Source organism: Corythoichthys intestinalis, chromosome 9 (assembly GCF_030265065.1).
Source record: "Corythoichthys intestinalis isolate RoL2023-P3 chromosome 9, ASM3026506v1, whole genome shotgun sequence".
Taxonomy (NCBI): domain Eukaryota; kingdom Metazoa; phylum Chordata; class Actinopteri; order Syngnathiformes; family Syngnathidae; genus Corythoichthys; species Corythoichthys intestinalis.
In genome coordinates, this window is record NC_080403.1 from 51,492,954 (window position 1) to 51,513,987 (window position 21,034).

At 40.1% G+C, this 21,034-nt stretch overlaps 1 protein-coding gene across 3 annotated transcripts in view; it reads left to right on the plus strand.

Annotated features, from left to right (window-relative positions):
• The window catches only part of arhgef10la (Rho guanine nucleotide exchange factor (GEF) 10-like a), a 389,757-nt gene that overhangs the window by 200,833 nt on the left and 167,890 nt on the right, over positions 1 to 21,034 (plus strand). For all 3 annotated transcript variants that reach the window (XM_057845783.1, XM_057845784.1, XM_057845786.1), the window contains one exon: positions 15,153 to 15,253. In XM_057845783.1, the coding sequence (XP_057701766.1) occupies positions 15,153 to 15,253 (101 nt within the window). The remainder of the gene's footprint in view (positions 1 to 15,152; positions 15,254 to 21,034) is intronic.

Below are 21,034 nucleotides of genomic sequence, written 5' to 3' on the forward strand. Positions count from 1 at the left end.
AAAAGTGACAATTTTGCATTAAAATGTGATTTTTTTCTTAAAAAAAAAAAAAAAAAAAAAAAACTTCAATCAAGTAAAAATGTCAAAACGGGATAACGATCTTGTAAGAACGTGAACATTTTGTGTAAAAAATATGCTCTTTTTTTTGTTGTTGAAAAAACGTGATGACTGTCATGTAAAAACGGGAAAACAGTCGTGGAAAAACATGGTAACGATCATGTAAAAGTGATCATTTTGGTGTAAAAATGTGATACTTTTTGTGAAAACAAACTCTGGGATTTTTTTGTGTAAAAACGTGAACATATTTGTTAAAAAATGTGATAATTATCATGTAAAAATGTGATATTTTTTATGTAAAAACATAATTTGTTATAATGCGCAATTTTTTTCATAAAACCGTGATATTATGTAAAATTGAAAACTATTATGTAAAAACGCGATAATGATCACGATCAACGATTTTGTGTAAAAATGTGCTACTTTTTGTGGAAAAAAAATGCATTTTTTTTTGTAAGACCGTGATATCATGTGAAAACGTAAGATTTTTTTTTTTTTTTTTTTTTTGTAAAAACGTGATAACTACCATGTAAAAATGCGAAAACTATAATGTGAAAAAATGATAACGATCACGTACAAATGTGGTACTTTTGTGTAACGTGATAGTTTTGTGTAAAATGATGATTTTTGTGTAAAAATGTGCTAAGTACCACGTAAATGAAAACGAAATGAAATATTTTCGTTACTGTCATCACTGAAGAAAACAGCACATAATTTTGTATAAAAAATGATACTTTTTGTGAAAAAAGCATTTTTTTTTTTTTTTTAGGGTAATACAGTCATATCAGGTAAAAACGTGAGAATTTTTTTGTAAAACCGTGATAACTACAATGTACAAATGTGAAATCTATCCCGTGAAAACGTTATAACGATCATGTACAGACGTGATATTTTTGTGTAATGTGATAATTTTGTGCAAAGTGATTTTTGACCATTTTTTGTAAAAACGTGATAACGATCATTTAAAAATGTGAAAATGTGTAAAAACGCGATAACGATTTTTTATTTTATTTTTTTATAAAAACATGATAACAATCATTTAAAAACGTGATAATTGTGTGAAAAAAATGTGCAATTTTTAGATGTAAAACCGTGATATGTAAAAACTGTTAGGTTTTGTGTTGGTTGGTTGGTTTCTCCTAGTGTGACTTGTCCCTGTGATTACCCATTGCTCTCACCTGTGTGTGTTTTCCCAGTGTATACTACAGTGTACCCCTTGTCTGCGTATATAATGACCCAGTTTCTTGTCACTCCCGGTTGCGTCATTGTCTATGTCAATGTCCGTGTCTACATCAACGTTCAAGTCAAGCCCCGTCCAAGTCCTCGTGTTCCCGTCCCTTCGCTTAAGTAAGTTTTGTTTGAACATTGCCTTTTGAGCCCTAGCCCTTTTGTTTGTACTTTGTGATTTTGTTAGTTATCATTAAAAGGTGTTTTTGAGTTCACTGCCACTTGCCTCGCTGCATTTTTTGTTTCCCTGCATTTGGGTCCAGACAACCTGCCTGCCCGCGTTCCTTGACAAAAACGTGATAATTTCTGTGTAAAAATGTGATAACTTCCATTGTAAAAATGTGAAAACGATCACGTGGAAACGTGATCACGATCATGTGCAAGCGGGATAATTTTGTGTAACATGATCAATTGTGTAAAGTGATTATTTTTGTTTAAAAATAATGTGATCATTTTTTGTAAACACGTGAAACGATCATGTAAAAATGTGAAAATGATAGTGTAAAATCATGATAAATTTTGTATAAAAATTGTTTTGTAAAAATGTGATAACGATTATGTAAAAATGTGAAAATGATCATATAAAAACATGATACGATTGTGTAAAAACGTGTTCATTTTTGTCTAAAAATGTGACAATTATCATGTAAAATTTTTTTTAGCTCGTTTAAGTCATCGTCCTTGTATCCATGTTCGAAAAATATGAAATAGAGCTTTATTGAGATGGTTTCTGCCTGACAGCGACAAATGTTTGACATATTCATTGTTCGGCCCATTGTAAACTGGTTACAGTTTTTGTTATCCGTCAAAAAACATCGTCAAAAAGTTGCAAAAAGTCTTCGCTGGAAGTAATAATGGAATGAGAAAGTTTTGGATGGAAGTGATGGTAATGTGCCGCTCGTGGCCTAAGTAAACAGCATATTCGCCTCTGGTCACACTCACCAGCGCAGTGAAAGACCATGTGTTGGAACATGTTGTTGTTGTTGTTCTCTTTGAGCCTCCAGTCAAATATATTTACATTATTTAACTCTGTATTCAAACCAGCACAGTATTACATTTTAAATGATGGCTTTACCATGGAAATAAATGCATCCATCACGAACATAACAGCATCTGTCCCTTGAGAACTGAATTGTTTTTTGTTATTTCATTTTTGAATGGTGTCACTTGTCAAGTTTCAACACACCCCTGGAATCCCTCGTAGGGGTAAAAGTAAAAAAACAAAACAAACAAAAAAATTCCCTCTCTTCCTTTCCCAAAGCACTATTCACATTTGCTTGGCATCCTAGCCAGCAAATCTCACCGACAGTCAAATTCCACAAATGCAAATGTGACTAGCAAAACTTGGCAAAAAGCATAAATTATGCTAACTTTTTGGGGGCTTGTTTTCTGGCCAACATTTTTTACTCATTTGGCACGTATCCTTGGAGCTATTTTGACACCGGGGCGGATGGTCATAACCTTTTGTTGAAGCAATGCAAACGAAAGCCCCGAACTAAGAAGTTTAGATGGGTTCTGCTTATTTAAAGGGAACCGCCGACAGAAAGACTTGTAGTTCTGAAAAGATAAATGTTGGTGTGACTTATAGGGGTGTGACAAAATATCGAAATGTTGATATACCGTGATACTTTGTATCCCAAAAGGTTATCGATATGCTCCTGCCAAGAATCGAGATATCGTTTTAAAAAGGTGTGAATGTTTTGAGAAAAAGAAAAAGAACCAACAAGTTGCGACTAGGGTTGTACCGATCATGTCTTTTGCTCCCGATCCGATCCTGATCGTTTTAGTTTGAGTATCTGCCGATCCCGATATTTCCCGATCCGATTGCTTTTTTTTGCTCCCGGTTCAATTCCAATCATTCCCGATAATTTAATAAAACTCGGACGAATATATACATTCTATGTTTATTATGACAATAAATCCTCAAGATGGCATTTACATTATTAACATTCTTTCTGTGAGAGGGATCCACGGATAGAAAGACTTGTAATTCTTAAAGAGCAAATGTGACTTTGTATATTGTGACTAAATATTGCCATCTAGTGGATTTTTATGAGCTTTCAGTAAATGATAATTCAGCCATTTAACTTCTGCCGAAATGCATGATGGGAAGTGCAACCATGACTGTGCGTAATAGTACCAATTGATATATCTTCTCAGCGTTGGGAAATAAAATAGGGTGTTAAGAAAAAGATCAACTACTACCTTTCTTCCCCACCTTGCTTCCCACGATATTTCTGATCATTGAGAGAGGGAATGTAAGGCTTTGGCCATTTAAAAAAATGCTTCAAAGGCGGCCAAAATTCTCTCTACTCATTTCACGTTGCCTTTTAGTTCTATGTATACGTAATACAGTGCCATTATAGATTGAATGTGACAATGCGTGAGTGGGTAGTGCTGTGCATGCGTAAATTGCGTTAAATATTTTAATGATATTACCGCCGTTGACGCGATAAATTTGACAGCCCCACTTTAAGCTAAAACTAAAGACTCTGGATGAGTGTATTTTCGTCTTTAATGTTAAATACAATTAGAAAACGATTTAATTAAAAATAAATAAATTTAAAAAAAAAAAAATATATATATATATATATATATATATATATAGGCATGTCCGATATTTCTTCGCGGATTCCGATACTTTGAAAATGACGTGATCGGACCCGATCGATCGGGATGTCGATCTCTCATCTCTAGTGGCGACCAAAATCTTCCACCATAATAGTGTCTCAGTTAACCCTAACTCTCTTAACTTTGCATTGATGGTGCTTGACGCCCAATCTATTTAGACTGGGAAAGTTTGTTCATTCGAAACCAGAGCATTCACAGTCATTCAGTCCGATTTTCAGGGCATTCATAGGTCACTTGCTGTTCATTTTAAGACATTTACAGGTCATTTCCTGTTGCGTGTGAGTCACTGCCTATTCATTGTGTGATTACCAGGTCACTTCCAGTTCTGTAGCTCAAAATAAACCGGAAGTGACCCATAAAATACCCCCAAATCAACAGGAAGTAACTGAAAATCAACTGGTACAGTGGGGCAAATAAGTATTTTGTCAACCACACATTGTGCAAGTTCTCCTACTTGAAAAGATTAGAGAGGCCTGTAATTGTCAACATGGATAAACCTCAACCATGAGAGACAGAATGTGGAAAAAAACCCATTTTTTAAATAATTTATTTCCAAATTAGTGGAAAATAAGTATTTGGTCACCTACAAACAAGCAAGATTTCAGGCTGTCAAAGAGGTCTAACTTCTTCTAACGAGGCTCCACTCATTACCTGTATTAATGGCACCTGTTTTAACTCATCGGTATAAGACACTTGTCCACAACCTCAGTCAGTCACACTCCAAACTCCACTATGGCCAAGACCAAAGAGCTGTCGAAGGACACCAGAGACAAAATTGTAGACCTGCACCAGGCTGGGGAGACTGAATCTGCAATAGGTAAAACGTTTGGTGTAAAGAAAGCAACTGTGGGAGCAATTACTAGAAAATGGAAGACATACAAGACCACTGATAATCTCCCTCGATCTGGGGCTCCATGCAAGATCTCACCCCGTGGCGTCAAAATGATAACAAGAACGGTGAGCAAAAATCCCAGAACCACACGGGGGGACCTAGCAAATGACCTACAGAGAGCTGGGACCACAGTAACAAAGGCTACTATCAGTAACACAATGCGCCGCCAGGGACCCAAATCCTGCACTGCCAAACGTGTCCTCCTGCTGAAGAAAGTACACGTCCAGGCCCGTCTGCGGTTCGCTAGAGAGCATTTGGATGATCCAGAAGAGGACTGGGAGAATGTGTTATGGTCAGATGAAACCGAAATAGAACTTTTTGGTAGAAACACAGGTTCTCGTGTTTGGAGGAGAAAGAATACTGAATTGCATCCGAAAAACACCATACCCACTGTGAAGCATGGGGGTGGAAACATCATGCTTTGGGGCTGTTTTTGTGCAAAAGGACCTGGACGACTGATCTGTGTAAAGGAAAGAGTGAATGGGGCCATGTATCGAGAGATTTTGAGTGAAAATCTCCTTCCATCAGCAAGGGCATTGAAGATGAGATGTGGCTGGGTCTTTCAGCATGACAATGATCCCAAACACACAGCCAGGGCAACAAAGGAGTGGCTTCGTAAGAAGCATTTCAAGGTCCTGGAGTGGCCTAGCCAGTCTCCAGATCTCAACCCTATAGAAAATCTGTGGAGGGAGTTGAAAAGTCCCTGTTGCCCAACGACACCCCGACAACATTACTGCTCTAGAGGAGATCTGCATGGAGGAATGGGCCAAAATACCAGCAACAGTGTGTGAAAAGCTTGTGAAGAGTTACAGAAATCGTTTGGTCTCCGTACATAACAAAGTATTAAGATGAACTTTTGGTATTTACCAAATACTTATTTTCCACCATGATTTGCAAATAAATTCTTTAAAAATCAAACAATGTGATCTTCTATTTTTTTTCCACATTCTGTCTCTCATGGTTGAAGCTTACCCATTTTGACAATTACAGGCCTCTCTAATATTTTCAAGTGGGAGAACTTGCACAATTAGTGGTTGACTAAATACTTATTTGCCCCACTGTAGCTACTTTATGGACATTTTCACACCATATTTGGCTGTGGAACATCAGATCACTGGCTAGCCTTGTCGCTAAGGGCGACTTAACGCGAGTTTGTTGTGACCGTTAGAAGCAAGAGACCCACGACTTGACTCGACATCTAAAGACTGAAGGTCAAGCAGGGCTTGTAGCTCATGATGAAATTCAACACACACACGGAGAGCCAGAGTGCGCGCCTTCACCGAGGGCCAATTTACTGTGTCTGGGCCGTGTGATTGTCACAACCCGTCTTGAATGACGACGACGTGGCTGCACTCGAGCACTTTGGAGCGACAAGCAGGCGCTCGCCGTGCTGACAGAAAATTCTGTGTATTAAACTTAAAGTCCCATGAAATGAAAAATGTTCTTTTTTTTTCTCTCTGTCACACTCTCACCTACAAAAAAAATCTTGGGGCTTTCTTCTTGTCATCAAAGTCCTCCTTGTGATGTCCAGCTCGCTTTCACATGAGAATAGGTGTTGATTGTTGTGTGTTTCTGTGTTTGTGGAGGGGAGAAAATGGGCGGCAGAGATTTTCCTAGTGTAAATTCAGGCAGTGACGGTATCATTTTGATCAGTCGCTCAATGCATATTCCTGATCAAAATGAAAGCTGCTTCTGTGAAGTATTTTACACAGCAAATGCAAATTTATATTGGGTCCATAACTGTTTATATGCAGGGATTTTGGCTCATGTCCTGTTGATTTGGGGACATTTCAGGGTCACTTCCTGTTGATATTGGGTCACTTGTGTGGGAAATTCATAAGAATGAATGGAAGTTTTGGTGCTATTAAAATGAACGGTGAATAAGGCCATTTGAAAGATAGGGAATTTTTTTTCCCTTTAGAAACAAATGGGTATTTTTTTGGCAAATTTTGGCTGAATTGTACATTTTTAGTAGTTTTGTGAAAAAGCCTTTGGACTTAATGGCCAAACCCGGGTCAAGAAACACCGTCATACACCTATGTAGGTACTGCACATATTTTCTTATATTAGGAAGTTACTCAAAAGTGGTAATACAGTCAAAATTATGATAAAAAAACTTTTTGATGAGGGAAAATGCTTGAAGCAAGTCAAATGCTTGAGCACACAAGAAGAAATGAAGTAAAGAAAGAGAAAGAAAAATCATTGTTCTTTGATGTGAGAAAAGTTTTTTTCACAATTCTGTTTTGGCAGTGCTTTAAAGTCTACTTTGTCTGAAAACTCGTCACCAAATCGACCTTGGAAACAACTACTTATTTTATACTGCTCACTAAAAATAAGGTTTTTGGTAACTTTTTCGCCCACGTCGTGTCCATGACATGCCATATGTCGTGAGCGTGACATGACACATGTCATTAACGTGACATGAATGCTTATGACAGATGTCATTAACTGTTCTTAACCCTCGTAAGTGTCCTAATCCTGACACTTCATGAGCATGACTTGGCACATGTCTTGATCATGACATGCCACATATTGTTAACATGACATGGCACTTCCTGAAAATTACATGACCATCTCATGGAGATGACCACATCGACCTTGGAAACAAATACTTATTTTATAACGCTCACTAAAGATAAGGTTTTTGGTAACACTTTTTCTGAATGCTTTTAGTGACAATGTCATAAGACTGTCATGAGCATGACATGTCACATATCGAGAGCATGACATGACCCATGTCATGAAGCTGACATGAATGCTTATGACACATGTCATTAAGTGTCCTAACCCTGTTAAGTGTCCTAATCCTGACACATGTCATGAGCATGACATGCCACATGTCATGAGCATGACATGCCACATGTCATGAGCATGACATGCCACATATCATGAAGGTGACGAGACACGTCATGAAGGTGACATGACACATGTCATGAACGTGACATGAATGCTTATGACAGACGTCATTTAAATCTCCTAATACTGACACGTCATGAGCATGACTTGCCACATGTAGTGATCATGACATGCCACATGTCATGAAGGTGACATGACAGATGTCATTAACGTGACATGAATGCATATGGCAAATGTCCTTAACTGTCCTCACTCTTTTAAGTGTCGTAATCCTTACACTTCATGAGCATGACATGACAAATGTCATGAACGTGACATGACACATGTCATGAACGTGACATGAATGCTGTTAAGTGTCCTAATCCTGTCATGAAGGTGACTTGATACATGTCATGAAGGTGACGTGACACATGTCATTAATGTGACGTGAATGCTTATGACAGATGTCATTAACTGTTCTAACCCTCTTAAGTGTCCTGATCCTGACATATGTCGTGATCATGACATGCCACATGTTGTGATCGTGGCATGCCACATGTTGTGATCGTGGCATGCCACTTGTCATTGAATATGACGTGTCGTGAAGGTGGCATGACACGTGTCATGAAGGTGACATAACACGTGTCATTAAGGTGACATGACACGTGTCGTGAAGGTGGCATGACACGTGTCATGAATGTGACATGAATACTTATGACTGATGTCATTAACGGTCCTAACCCTGTTAAGTGTCCTAATCCTGACACTTCATGAGCATGACATGCCAGATGTCGTGATCAGGACTTGCCACATGTCGTGAACATGACATGACACGTCGTGAAAATGACATGACCATGTCATGAAGATGACGTGATCCAAGTCGTGAAAACGACATGATCATGTCATGATGATGACATGACTCATGTCATGAAGGTGACATTAATGATTATGACAAATGTCATTAACTGTCCTAACCCTGTTAAGTGCCTTGATCCTGACACATCATAAGCATGACATGCCACATGTCGTAAGCATGACATGCCACGACACGCCGTGAAAATGACATGACTATGTCATGAAGATGACATGATCCATGTCGTGAAAATGACATGACCTTGTTGTGAAAATGACATGACCCAAGTCACGAACATGACATGACACTGACATGTCTTTAAGTCTCCTAACCCTAAGGCATTTGAAACACAATTATGCATCAAAGTTACGTAATTTAATTGAAAATTAATGACATCCATCATAAGCAATCGTTCATAATCATGTCAGGTGCTACGTCATGATTACCTCATTTGAAAACAATATTTTTGATCAAATCAATAAAATAGAATACATTTCTGATACATAATGCCAAATTGTTTCAAGGCAGATGCGGGCCAGAATTAGTCAGAAGTGGCTCCAAATTCCATCTGCAGCAAAACACAGCATGATCACCAAGAGCATTTTTTTTTTTGGCCCATATTGAAGCACATCCGCCAGCTTGCCAGCTGGCTCTTTGGCCACTTGTCAATCCTGCTGTCTAAAAATCACACAGAGCACATTATTAATGTATCGCTCGTCTGTGGGCCTTCCATTTCCAGTTTGTCCCGGTTACAACGTCAATGCCGGAGGGATGGGCTAAAGATTAATGAGTGATTCTTTCTTACGAGCGTCTGTCATTGGATGTCACGCTGGCACGCTCTCTTGGTCTCCCACGCTGTACACGCTGTAGGCTTCGCGGGACCCGTTAAGCGTATTACTATCTCCAGAAATAATGGTCGACGGCAAGGGAACATGTTCCTTTGACCTCATCTAACGCCAGCGTTTTGCAGCCGTTTGGAAATCAATAAAATCCACGGTGGTCGAGGACCCCAGTTATCGCACGTGAACTCTGCGCGACCTTCAATCGTCTAAGGCACGGTTGGACTCATTACTAAACGTCTCAGTAGGCCCACAAATAAATGACATCAAAAGCATTAAAAAAGCAGTGCTGGCAAGTTCCTCACCTCAAAATTGGCCAATTGATTTTAATATAGTTTGCACAGTGGGATTAATTGTATCTCAAGGCACACTATTGTACCTGAGAATGACTACTCTACGCAACGTCTGTAAACGGGGGTTTTCAGGGTAAAATGGACAAATTAAGAATAGTTTGGGGGCTTAATGCGCCATGAGTCTGCTATGGCAGCATATAGACATATTGTTCTATCAAACACAACAGTTGTTTTGGCTTAAAATAAAAGTTTTTTTTTTTTTTTTAAAGAGGGGTGCAAGAGCAGAAACTGCTTTTTCAGTCTTGTCTGTGTTTTCTGCCATACAGTGGGGCAAATAAGTATTAAGTCAACCACCAATTGTGCAAGTTCTCCTCCTTGAAAAGATTAGAGAGGCCTGTAATTGTCTAGATGGGTAAACCTCAACCATGAGAGACAGAATGTGGAAAAAAAAAACAGAAAATCACAGTTTGATTTTTAAAGAATTTATTTCCAAATTACAGTGGAAAATAAGTATTTGGTCACCTACAAATAAGCAAGATTTCTGGCTGTCAAAGAGGTCTAACTGCTTCTAACGAGGTCTAACGAGGCTCCACTCGTTACCTGTATTAATGGCACCTGTTTTAACTCATTATCGGTATAAAAGACACCGGTCCACAAATTCAGTCAGTCACACTCCAAACTCCACTATGGCCAAGACCAAATAGCTGTCGAAGGACACCAGAGACAAAATTGTAGACCTGCACCAGGCTGGGAAGACTGAATCTGCAATAGGTAAAACGCTTGGTGTAAAGAAATCAACTGTGGGAGCAATTATTAGAAAATGGAAGACATACAGGACCACTGATAATCTCCCTTGTTCTGGGGCTCCATGCAAGATCTCACCCCGTGGCGTCAAAATGATAACAAGAACGGTGAGCAAAAATCCCACAACCACACGGGGGGACTTAGTGAATGACCTACAGAGAGCTAGGACCACAGTAAAAAGGCTACCATCAGTAACACAATGCACCGCCAGGGACTCAAATCCTGCACTGCCAAACGTGTCCCCCTGCTGAATAAAGTACACGTCCAGGCCCGTCTGCGGTTCGCTAGAGAGCATTTGGATGATCCAGAAGAGGACTGGGAGAATGTGTTATGGTCAGATGAAACCAAAATAGAACTTTTTGGTAGAAACACAGGTTCTCGTGTTTGGAGGAGAAAGAATACTGAATTGCATCCGAAGAACACCATACCCTCTGTGAAGCATGGGGGTGGAAACATCATGCTCTGGGGCTGTTTTTCTGCAAAGGGACCAGGATGACTGATCTGTGTAAAGGAAAGAATGAATGGGGCCATGTATCGAGAGATTTTGAGTTAAAATCTCCTTCCATCAGCAAGTGCATAGAAGATGAGACGTGGCTGGGTCTTTCAGCATGACAATGATCCCAAACACACAGCCAGGGCAACAAAGGAGTGGCTTCGTAAGAAGCATTTCAAGGTCCTGGAGTGGCCTACCCAGTCTCCAGATCTCAACCCCATAGAAAATCTGTGTAGGGAGTTGAAAGTCCGTGTTGCCCAAAAACAGCTTAGGTGCTCTAGGGGAGATCTGCATGGAGGAATGGGCCAAAATACCAGCAACAATGTGTGAAAAGCTTGTGAAGAGTTACAGAAAACGTTTGGCCTCAGTTATTGCCAACAAAGGGTACATAACAAAGTAGTGAGATTAACTTTTTGTATTGACCAAATACTTATTTTCTACCATGATTTGCAAATAAATTCTTTAAAAATCAAACAATGGGAATTTTCTGTTTTTTTTTCTCCACATTCTGTCTCTCATGGTTGAGGTTTACCCATGTTGACAATTACAGGCCTCGCTAATATTTTCAAGTGGGAGAACTTGCACAATTAGTGGTTGACTCAATACTTATTTGCCCCACTGTATATATACCGGATATATCGTATTTACACAGTTGTCTTTTCCGTGGATTAAATGGCTCTTTGAGTGTTAATAGTGACCGACCCCTGGCCTAGATGCACCCCGATATGTAAGAAAAGGGAAAACAAAAGGGTGGAAGAGAGGAAAAAAATAACACCTCCCAACTAATATTCTTTGTGTGGAATTCGGAAAAATCCCCTCTGTAACAAAAATAAAACAATGCAATTGCAATGTGCAGTAATCTTTGCCATTAATGGCAATAGATGTCTAATGCATTTCGACTCCTCTCCCAATCAAAATAGATTGGACGTCTATCGTCAATGACAACATAAGTACTCCTTGTTTCTCATCCAGGTTGCCCCCTAAATCAACTCGCCCATTGCCCCACATTACTTGGGCATATCCTAAAGCCTTTTTCCCTTTGACTGCGCACTTAAACGTGTGATCTTAAAGCCACCGCTCGAGGTATTTAAACTCCCGCCAGGGTCACGCTGTAATCACTCGGCAGTCACAACCCACGCCAACTTCTTTTAAATATGCCAGAGGCAACGAGGCCCCCAATAAACAAGCCAAAGCTTCTACCAGGCGTTTTAAGAGCATCTCGCCCCCGGCGTCTCGACGACTTGCAGTGACATTTGCTGATTCGTTTAGGCTGGATTTACAGTCACACCATTCTAATAGCATTTTTTCCCCCATGTTTGGCACGATTCGGGTATGCGTCATGAAAGCGTAAAAGGAAATCAACTACCGGGAATCAGGGCTCTATATACTGTATGTAAGGGAATGCAGTTTTAGGGGCCGTTTACATGGTGACTCTCCGAGAATACGAAAAATTTCAAATTTGCATTTGCACTTGCGTCTCCATTTGAGCAATGTCGCAATTCCGCATGAAAACGATGTAGTATTCATGCCAGGCCCTAGGGGGCAGTGCAGATTTACAGGCCGACAGAGAATGATGCACTTTGACCCCACCAAGCTACCTCAGCCCCGAAAAAAATATGCCCGCCCACTCGAAGCAATGTCACTTTTCTTTTGTTCAAAAAGGCGCAAAAATTGAAACATTCAACATATTTAATGTAAAAATATTAATAAAACAGTAAATTAAAGCCGACATTCTGCCATGTTTGCTGTTTTTAATGTTTAGTAGCACCGCTGCGCACGCCCAATGTGACGTGTACGAGTGCTGACCTTAACGGCGCGGTCTCGCGCCACGGGAGCCTTTGATATGAATGCCGAGGAAACCCCCCCTCAATCCCCGGCAATCGGATTCTTCCACTTTGGAGGCAGGATTCTGAATTTTTCATCTTCGCCTTCCGTCTTCGCCGACACCATATGCACGCGAGGCGAGTCCGCTACTCAGTCGTTGCGTCTTTGTGTCACAGAGTCACCATGTAAACTGCCCCTTACATGCAGATTGACGTAGAAAATGAAAACTCCGAAGCGAAATTACATTAAAAATTACAAATGAAAAGCGCATTTTTTACGTTTGAGGTGTATGAACTTAATTGTGCGAGTTCATTTTATGTTGAACTTGCATCAGTTGAAGGTCCTTCCATTAGAGTGGTGGGTCAAACATGCAAGCTCATCTAGCGAGTACAAAATGTCCATTTTAGTCATGCTTTTAAATTCTCTGTTGCTCAGGTTTGTGTTACGTGTACGCAATTCAGCTAAATGGTAGATAAAACTTGCTATAAACATATTACTGTCCCACCGAATTATTTTTAAACAAGAATAACATAGAAAAATGCTTATCTTTATTAGATGCTTCATTGAGTAAATCCACTCACACTGCCGAGAACAGCCTCACTTAAACAATGAGTTGCCAATCCCGACACTCCCGCTAGTGTGTAACAAGCTAAACGATGATTAACAGATCCGTGGCTTTGAAGGTAGCTGTTGAGGTAATTATCGAGGGTTGATTGATTGAATATTTGCTTGATTGATTGAATATTTGCTTGTGCTCATATATACCGTACATAATATATATTGCCATATTTTTTTCTTATTGATATAACCAGTAAATGATTATTGCTTGCTATACGAGGTTGTAGTATGTTTAAGTGTTACAAAGAGTAAAGACTGTTGGGATGACAACTGCCTTGCTTCATGGCCATCATTGCGTAACTAGACCTTCCGGGACATCTTCAGCACCTGGCGTCTGGACTTTCGTCTAGACCTTCGAGGACAATTTTCCATTCGAGGACATCTTCCATGGCCGCAGCGTTGCATAACTGAAGTGTCTGGGTCATTCTGACCATTTTTTACCTGTGCCTTTGCTTACACACGTGTATTTAGTTAGTTCCACCTACATGCTCACACATAGCCAACCAAAATCACATGGGTGTCTCCAGCTTGCTTTCCTCCTTCCTTCAGGGCGGCACCCTTCTGTGTTAGGACAAACCCCTAATAAAAAGAGCAAAGAGGGTTTTTTCCTTAGATCAATTTTGGTGACTATACAGCGTAATCTAGCATTCCTCTGTCTAGTCCCTCTTTGTTCTCCTTAGCCAAGAAAACTGAGTGTCTTCTCTCCTTACTTTTGGGTAATTTTACAAATGTCTACCTAAGGGTCTATTTTTGAACTTGACAGTAGCACTACCAAACTTCTCTGGCAAGATCAAAGCCACAAACCTGTCAATCATCGTTAACTTGAACAAGCAAACTCCAGTGTACTGCTGACCAAGAAAAGCAGCAAGAGAGTGAGAGGCTGTGCGAGCATGAAGCAGAGAAACATACAGGCATGAAAATTGGTAAGGGGTTAAAAAATTGAGAAGGGTATGGAGGAAATATGTTCCAGTAGGGCTGTCCCAGACAACTAATTTTCTCCCGATTAGTCAGCCGACTATTATTACGATTAGTCAACTAATAAAAAGTAAATTATTATTATTATTTTCTTTTTTCCTAATTCAGCAATGAATTTTTTGTTGACGCTTATTAATTTTCCAAAAAACATTTTGGAACACTTAAATTCTTTATTAAAGTATAAATAAACATGTAAATAACAATATTTCATCACAAATAAACAATGAGGTCAAATGTTGATGGCATTTACTCGTGCAAAAGAATGGAATGTAAACAGATTCAGAACACTGACTTCGCCTTTCCAAAATTATTTTAAACAATTCTTAAAAAAATATCTAGCATTATTATTGTAGTATACTACTAAATGTATTGTATTATAATAATTATAATATTCATGCCATACGTATTTTTCAAATTGGGTGTCATTTTAAAGCCATTACATATTATTGTATTAATTCTGAAGTATGTGGGATTAACTCCAGAAATGGTTATTTATATGAACGTAACGTGCTTTTATTTTGAAGTGTTCACTGGAAGTACGTTCGCTAAACCGCTAAAAGCTTCACACGCCGCAAAAAAAGCACTTTTTGTCATTGCTTGTGGTGTCACTCATAGTTTTTTTTTTTTTTTTTTTAACTTGCAAATGCTGTTAACCAGCGATTTTTACTGTTTGAAGTGTCACCTGCTTTTGCTTTCTAATGGATGTTAATTTTGCTAGCATGCATTCATTTTGCTAGCTCTCACACCTATTAACAGCAAAACTTTAACCATAACCCTATTAAAAGCAACTGTTTCTGTTATTTTTCTGCAGGTCCGGTCGTCCCGTCAGCTTCATGGTGGTCTTCAACACTCCAAACCCCCTTAGCAAGATCTCCTGGGTCAACCGGTTGCACTTGGCCAAGATTGCGCAACGTAGGAACGCAACACACACACACACAACCAAAAAAATAATAATAATAATTATTCAACCTCCACTGTAGTGAAAGGATTAATTTTTAACTGTATATACGATAAGAAATATAAAGAACTCTTTATTCAGAGGATCTGTTACTTGAGGGTCAAATACAATTCACAGCGTTTCTTTTCAATCGCTTACTCGTCATTGTTGCCTCACTGCACATCTTCGAGGTCATGCCAACACTGAGGCGGAGCTATTAGTGTATGTTCCAACCAATTTTTTCATGGTCGAGAGTTCACCTATAGCGCACAGCTAGGATTTGTTTGTCGATGAATTGATCCCTTTAGCACGCAACTTGAACCTTGGACGGCAGCCGCGGGCTTTTGAGTCAGGGCGACACATCCGCAGGCTTTACAGTGGAGCGCTCTGGCGGCTCACGGTCCCGGCTCCCTTCGTCACGCACGTTTTTATCAGGCGCGCGGCAGGCGGCTCGGGGGGGATGCTGGCATAGGTGCAAGAGTGTGGGTGTGGATGATAGTCAGAGACTAAATAATGTCTGTAGAATTGCAAACTAATAACAAAAAAAAAAAGGAAATGCTAAAATAGTTTCAGTTGTACATGGAGGAGATGCGCTAATTCTAATACTGGGTTTAAATCGTGGGTTCTTAAAGTGATCCTCTAACTTAAATACATGTAGGCTCTAATAAACCACAATTGTTCTCTTGTACGAAAATATATTGTTAGAAACACATAAAATGTTAAATCAATGGCAATATTTTATTATATTTACTACATATTTTGACCATTAGTTGGCGCCATGGTTTGCGGGCTCGCAGTGATGACGTCATTGGGATCTTTCCAAATGTGTAGCTTGTTCAACAATTGCTTATTGGGGGCTTAGAGGGATGTCATCACTCGAAATTAATATCTCAAGCCCCCTAATTTACTGCAAAATGGACCCAAATTTGTTTGCGCTACGTTCGCGCTAGCCTTGTTAGGACACCCCTCTGTTATTAAGAGAGTTGGTACGCTCCATTAGCTGCGGGAGCTAAGCTAAGAAAAAGCTACGAGTGACGTCCCCACTCGTAATTAATTTAGAGGGATGTCATCACTCACTCGAAATTAATATCTCAAGCCCCCCAATTTACTGCAAAATGGACCCGAATTTGTTTGCGGTACGTTCGTGCTAGCCTTGTTAGGACAACCCTCTGTTATTGAGAGAGTTGATACGCTCCATTAGCTGCGGGAGCTAAGCTAAGAAAAAGCTACGAATGACGTCCCCACTCGTAATTAAATTATCAATAAAAGCATGATACTGTATCTACACAAAACCGTTGCAGCACAAACGATTAACATCATTTTTATATAAATTTGCGTCTGATGGGGGGCAGCTTTATGGAGGCCCGTAGAGATGGTCATAAAGCACATATAGCAATACACAACGTGTCGTCTTTTTTATTATTATTATTATTATTTTTTAACTTCTGGGTCATTGTCTTTGCAATTTTCTTGCGAGCCTTTTGCGGTCGTGCTGCAAACCATTTGCTGTCGTGTTGTGGCAATTGGCGTTCGTGCGTTTGCCAATTTGCAATCGTGCTTTAGGAATTGGGGATTGTGTTGTGGCAATTTGCATTCGTGCTGCGAGCCATTTGCTGCCGTGTTGTGGCAATTGGGGTTCGTGCTTTTGCCAATTTGCAATCGCGCCTTAGGAATTGGGGATCGTGTTGTGTCAGTTTGCATTCGTGCTTTTTATCTTTTGCAAAGCGTTTGCAATTGGGGTTCATGCTTTTTCTATTTGCAAAGTGTTTGGACTTTGCATTTCGCCTGACACCTCTCGGCCACCGTAGATGGGCATCTAGAAAAGATCTCCTAAGACACATTCTTTATGTCATGTTAGCTGCACAACAACTGCACGCCCCTTTTTGTTTACGTCGTCGCCGTGCAGTAGAGCATTATTTTTCATTATATTCATGTTGACCATGCGTCAGCTACGCGTTCCTCCGACGTCGGCTTATTTGTCCGGCGGTACTCTCCAGCTGCTTCCCCGGCGAGCTTTCCTGTCCGTAGTAGCAGGGGAACGAGCTGTAACCTGCTCTCCGAGGGGCAGGTTGCCGATCGGCGAAGACCATCGACAACCCCGCGGCAGTGTGATATGATCCGGGCTAGTTTTGTGTGATTTTTCGCTTCGAAAAGCGAAAATAAGACTTTGAGACATCACTCGGTTCAGGTTAGCATGTCGACTAGCTGTCATGCCTCTTGGTTTGTTTACATTCTCTGAAGCCGGGGGGCAGGGAAATGACCAAAGCCTGACTAACCACGGCGCATAATATAGCGTTCGGGAGGTGCGACAGTAAAGGTGAAGTCGACAGTTTTGACCATTATGGAGTAATTTTGCCATGTCGTACTGAATAAATGCATTTTTATTATTTCATATTCTATTTAGCACAAGATTGTTATTTGTCATGACCATTCCATTTATTTAGCAATTGGGAAAAAATACTTCGATAAAAAGAATATCCTTTAAAAATATTGGAGTAGAGAGACTGAAACATTGACATTTTGCGGCTCCTCGATATGAATAATTCCCCCTCAACGGGCTGAATAGTAAAACCGATGAGCCCATTCTCCCGCTGATGTCATCCACCTGTTGGGGACACGAGAGCCCTATAATGGTAGGCGCGGCTAGACGGCAGATTAAAAGACTAATTTCTCGTCATCTGCGCTTTGCCAAATTGTTGTATTTAGTCGAATCGTCTCAAATTATGATTCTAATTCACATAATAATTTAAGAGTTTTTTTATCCTGTCGTACGCACTTTAAACTTTTTTGGGGCGAGTGTGTAGAGCTGATTTTATGTGTTTCTAATAACATATTTTAGTAAAAGAGAACAATTGTGGCTTATTGGAGCCTACAAGTCTTTAAGTCCGAGGTTCCCTTTAAAATAGTGAAGAAATGTACACGTCAAATGGTAATTGTAGGCAGAATTTGAAGCTTTATGCACACTGACATTGACATGAGCGAAGGCACAAAAGTTGAAAATGATTGCATTTAATTATTAGCAATTATTTTACAGTCAGGTCATGCAGTAATTTAAGGGAAAAAAACGTATATGGCGGAAAACACTCAGCTGACTTGAAGTTCCGGTCTGAGACCACCAATTTGGCCAAATTTCAAAATTGTCCTACAGTCCCTGACAAAAGTCTTGTCGCTTATCCTTTTTGTAGAAACAATTGCGAACTAGGCCTGCAAGCAGGACTGAACGGGCCCTCGCAATTTGGCGCAATTCGGACGTCACGCAACTCGGACAGTGTGCAGGTCAGGGTGGTGGCAGATCGTCCTCTCTAATCATCTCATTAGAACCTAACATGCTCGAAAGTCGCCTCTTCATATTCACACACCTAAGAGATAAAAACCCCTATTGGAGAGAGTACTACCAAAAAGGAGGCGCTACTGAGCTGTGCAGCCAAGCCCTTATTCAAAACCAAAATGAATCTTCTAACCAGGGGTCGCGTTAACCGGAAATTTTCCGTCGTTGACCGGTTTTTTAAAACGGTGACGGAAAAAACTGAAGTCCGTCAGTCATTTTGACAGGTTGCAATTCACACCCCAGACCACAGGGTGGCGAGTTAGCATATTAATTAGCTATTGTCTCTCTTAATGCATGACGTCGTTGGCTATTCTGTCAGAATATTGTAGCGTAACCAGGGTCTGGCGGCGGCACCGTGATTGACACATCAACGCGAGGTTCTTATTGGTGCACCCGGTGTGCCAGCGCGTTATCCAATTGATGGACAAGATTGCCGCCTGTGTATAGACCCCAATCACATGACGTCACAACTCCGCCCCCCTGACCAGAGCCGCCATATTGTGTGTCAGCCCGTCATGTTTATACATTACCGCTACGTACATGCCTCCTATTACGGCGTGTTTTTCTGCTCGTTAATATTAATAATCAAAATGGTGAAGGCGTGTGTGGAGGTTGGTTGCTGTAACAGAGAAGATAGACTGAGAGACTTGAAGTTCTACCGTATTCTGAGAGACGCGAAGATGAGAGCGAGATGGACTGCTGTAATTCGACAAGAAATCTGGGCACCAAACGATCACCACAGACTATGTAGTAGTCTTTTTATATCTGGTAAGATGCATTTAATATATATTTAGAAGATTTTGGGCTGACAACCACAATTAAGATCATTGTGTGACGTTGGTGATTGGGGTCTATATCGTTGCCTCCTTTTCTTTGGGGGCGGAGTTGTTGGCGGTAAGCAGAGTAAAAAGGGAGAAAAATACCACGACTTCAGTGTCTAATTTTTCACCTCCAAGCAAGCGTTACAATATTAATTAAAAATGAATGAAAACTAAATACTATTGAATATGTCATCATTATCATTTTAAAAATTTAAGTGACGGGTAAAAATAGACTATGACCGGATTTTTATGACCCTGTCAGTCAAAATGACAGACAACGAAAATGTCTAGCGCAACCTCTGCTTCTAACTGAGCCAATTCGACCAAGTGTGCCAAATTCTGTGGCTCTATAAGCTGCCTGAGTCTCTGAAAAAAAAAAAAAAAATCCTTTTAATGGCGAACAAAGGGTCGTCACAGCAACAGACCGAGACATGTGGACATGGGCCGTAAAAGAAGTATTTCAAAAGGTCTTGAAACTACAATGACCAACCTGAAAAGAACTGGACATGTATTGGAAAAATGAGTGACTTTCTATTGCCACTAGTTGGCGCTGTAGGGTTGATGCAAATGACCCCTACAGAACCCTTCAGAGTATGACTCAACAAGCACGAGATGTTTGGCGCAGATATGTTGTAGATCTTCCAAGTTATGACTGTTCAAAATTTGTGGTGAGACGAAATGGCTTCAGTCATTTTCACTTCTCCTGTTGGACCCTTCTGCTTCAACCAAACCTCAGTATTTTTCATCAGGCACCTGAACACATGTCTTAAGGCTCCCCTGATGCAGGTTTGAGGTGAATAGATTTTTTTTCCTTGGAGGAGGAGCCTGTTTCGTAAAAAAAGGCATTTTCTGTTCCCACTAGGGGGCGCTATGCCTAAGAGGTAATGTTTTCATGCACTTGTGTTAAGGGTGGGATACCGCACATATATGCCAGATATGAAAAAGATTGAACGTTGTGTCAAGGAGCTACTAGTCATTTACTGAATCTGTCATTTTGCCGAAAAAATGGCCGACTTTGGCAACACGCCCAGGTCACACCCATGAATGAAAACGCACCATTTTAAAAACTTAAGATCTCATATGTCTCCTGAACAGTCTCACCAATTCTGAAGACGATCCAACTAACTCCCTCGGCGAAAAGGTCTCAAATGTGCACCCTGTAAATCGATAAAATTTTGGTGACTTTTCGTGTATGTTCAGGCCTCCAAATTGGCCGTTTTCATTTGCCCTGGAAAAAAAAAAAAAAAAAAATCCTTTGCGAAACAATAGGGCCTTCGCACGCTTAGTGCTCGGGCCCTAATAACCTGACTTTTAATTATTCAATTGCTTTCAGAAATGGCTCATATGAAAGATAAGACCCTCCCAAATGATGTTGAATGTACAAAAATATATTTGTTTCACTGAAAAAAATTTATCCTTTAATGAAGACATAAAGGTAAAATTTCAGCAAGACAAACGTTTTGTCGCCTACAGAAAGTAGTGTGAAAATTGAACAAAAAATGTACTTCAAATACAAAAATTTCTTACATAACATAAGCAAATTAAGTAGTGGTGCTGTGAGATCCAAATTTAATATTTTGTATGACTTCCATGGGCTTGAAGGACTG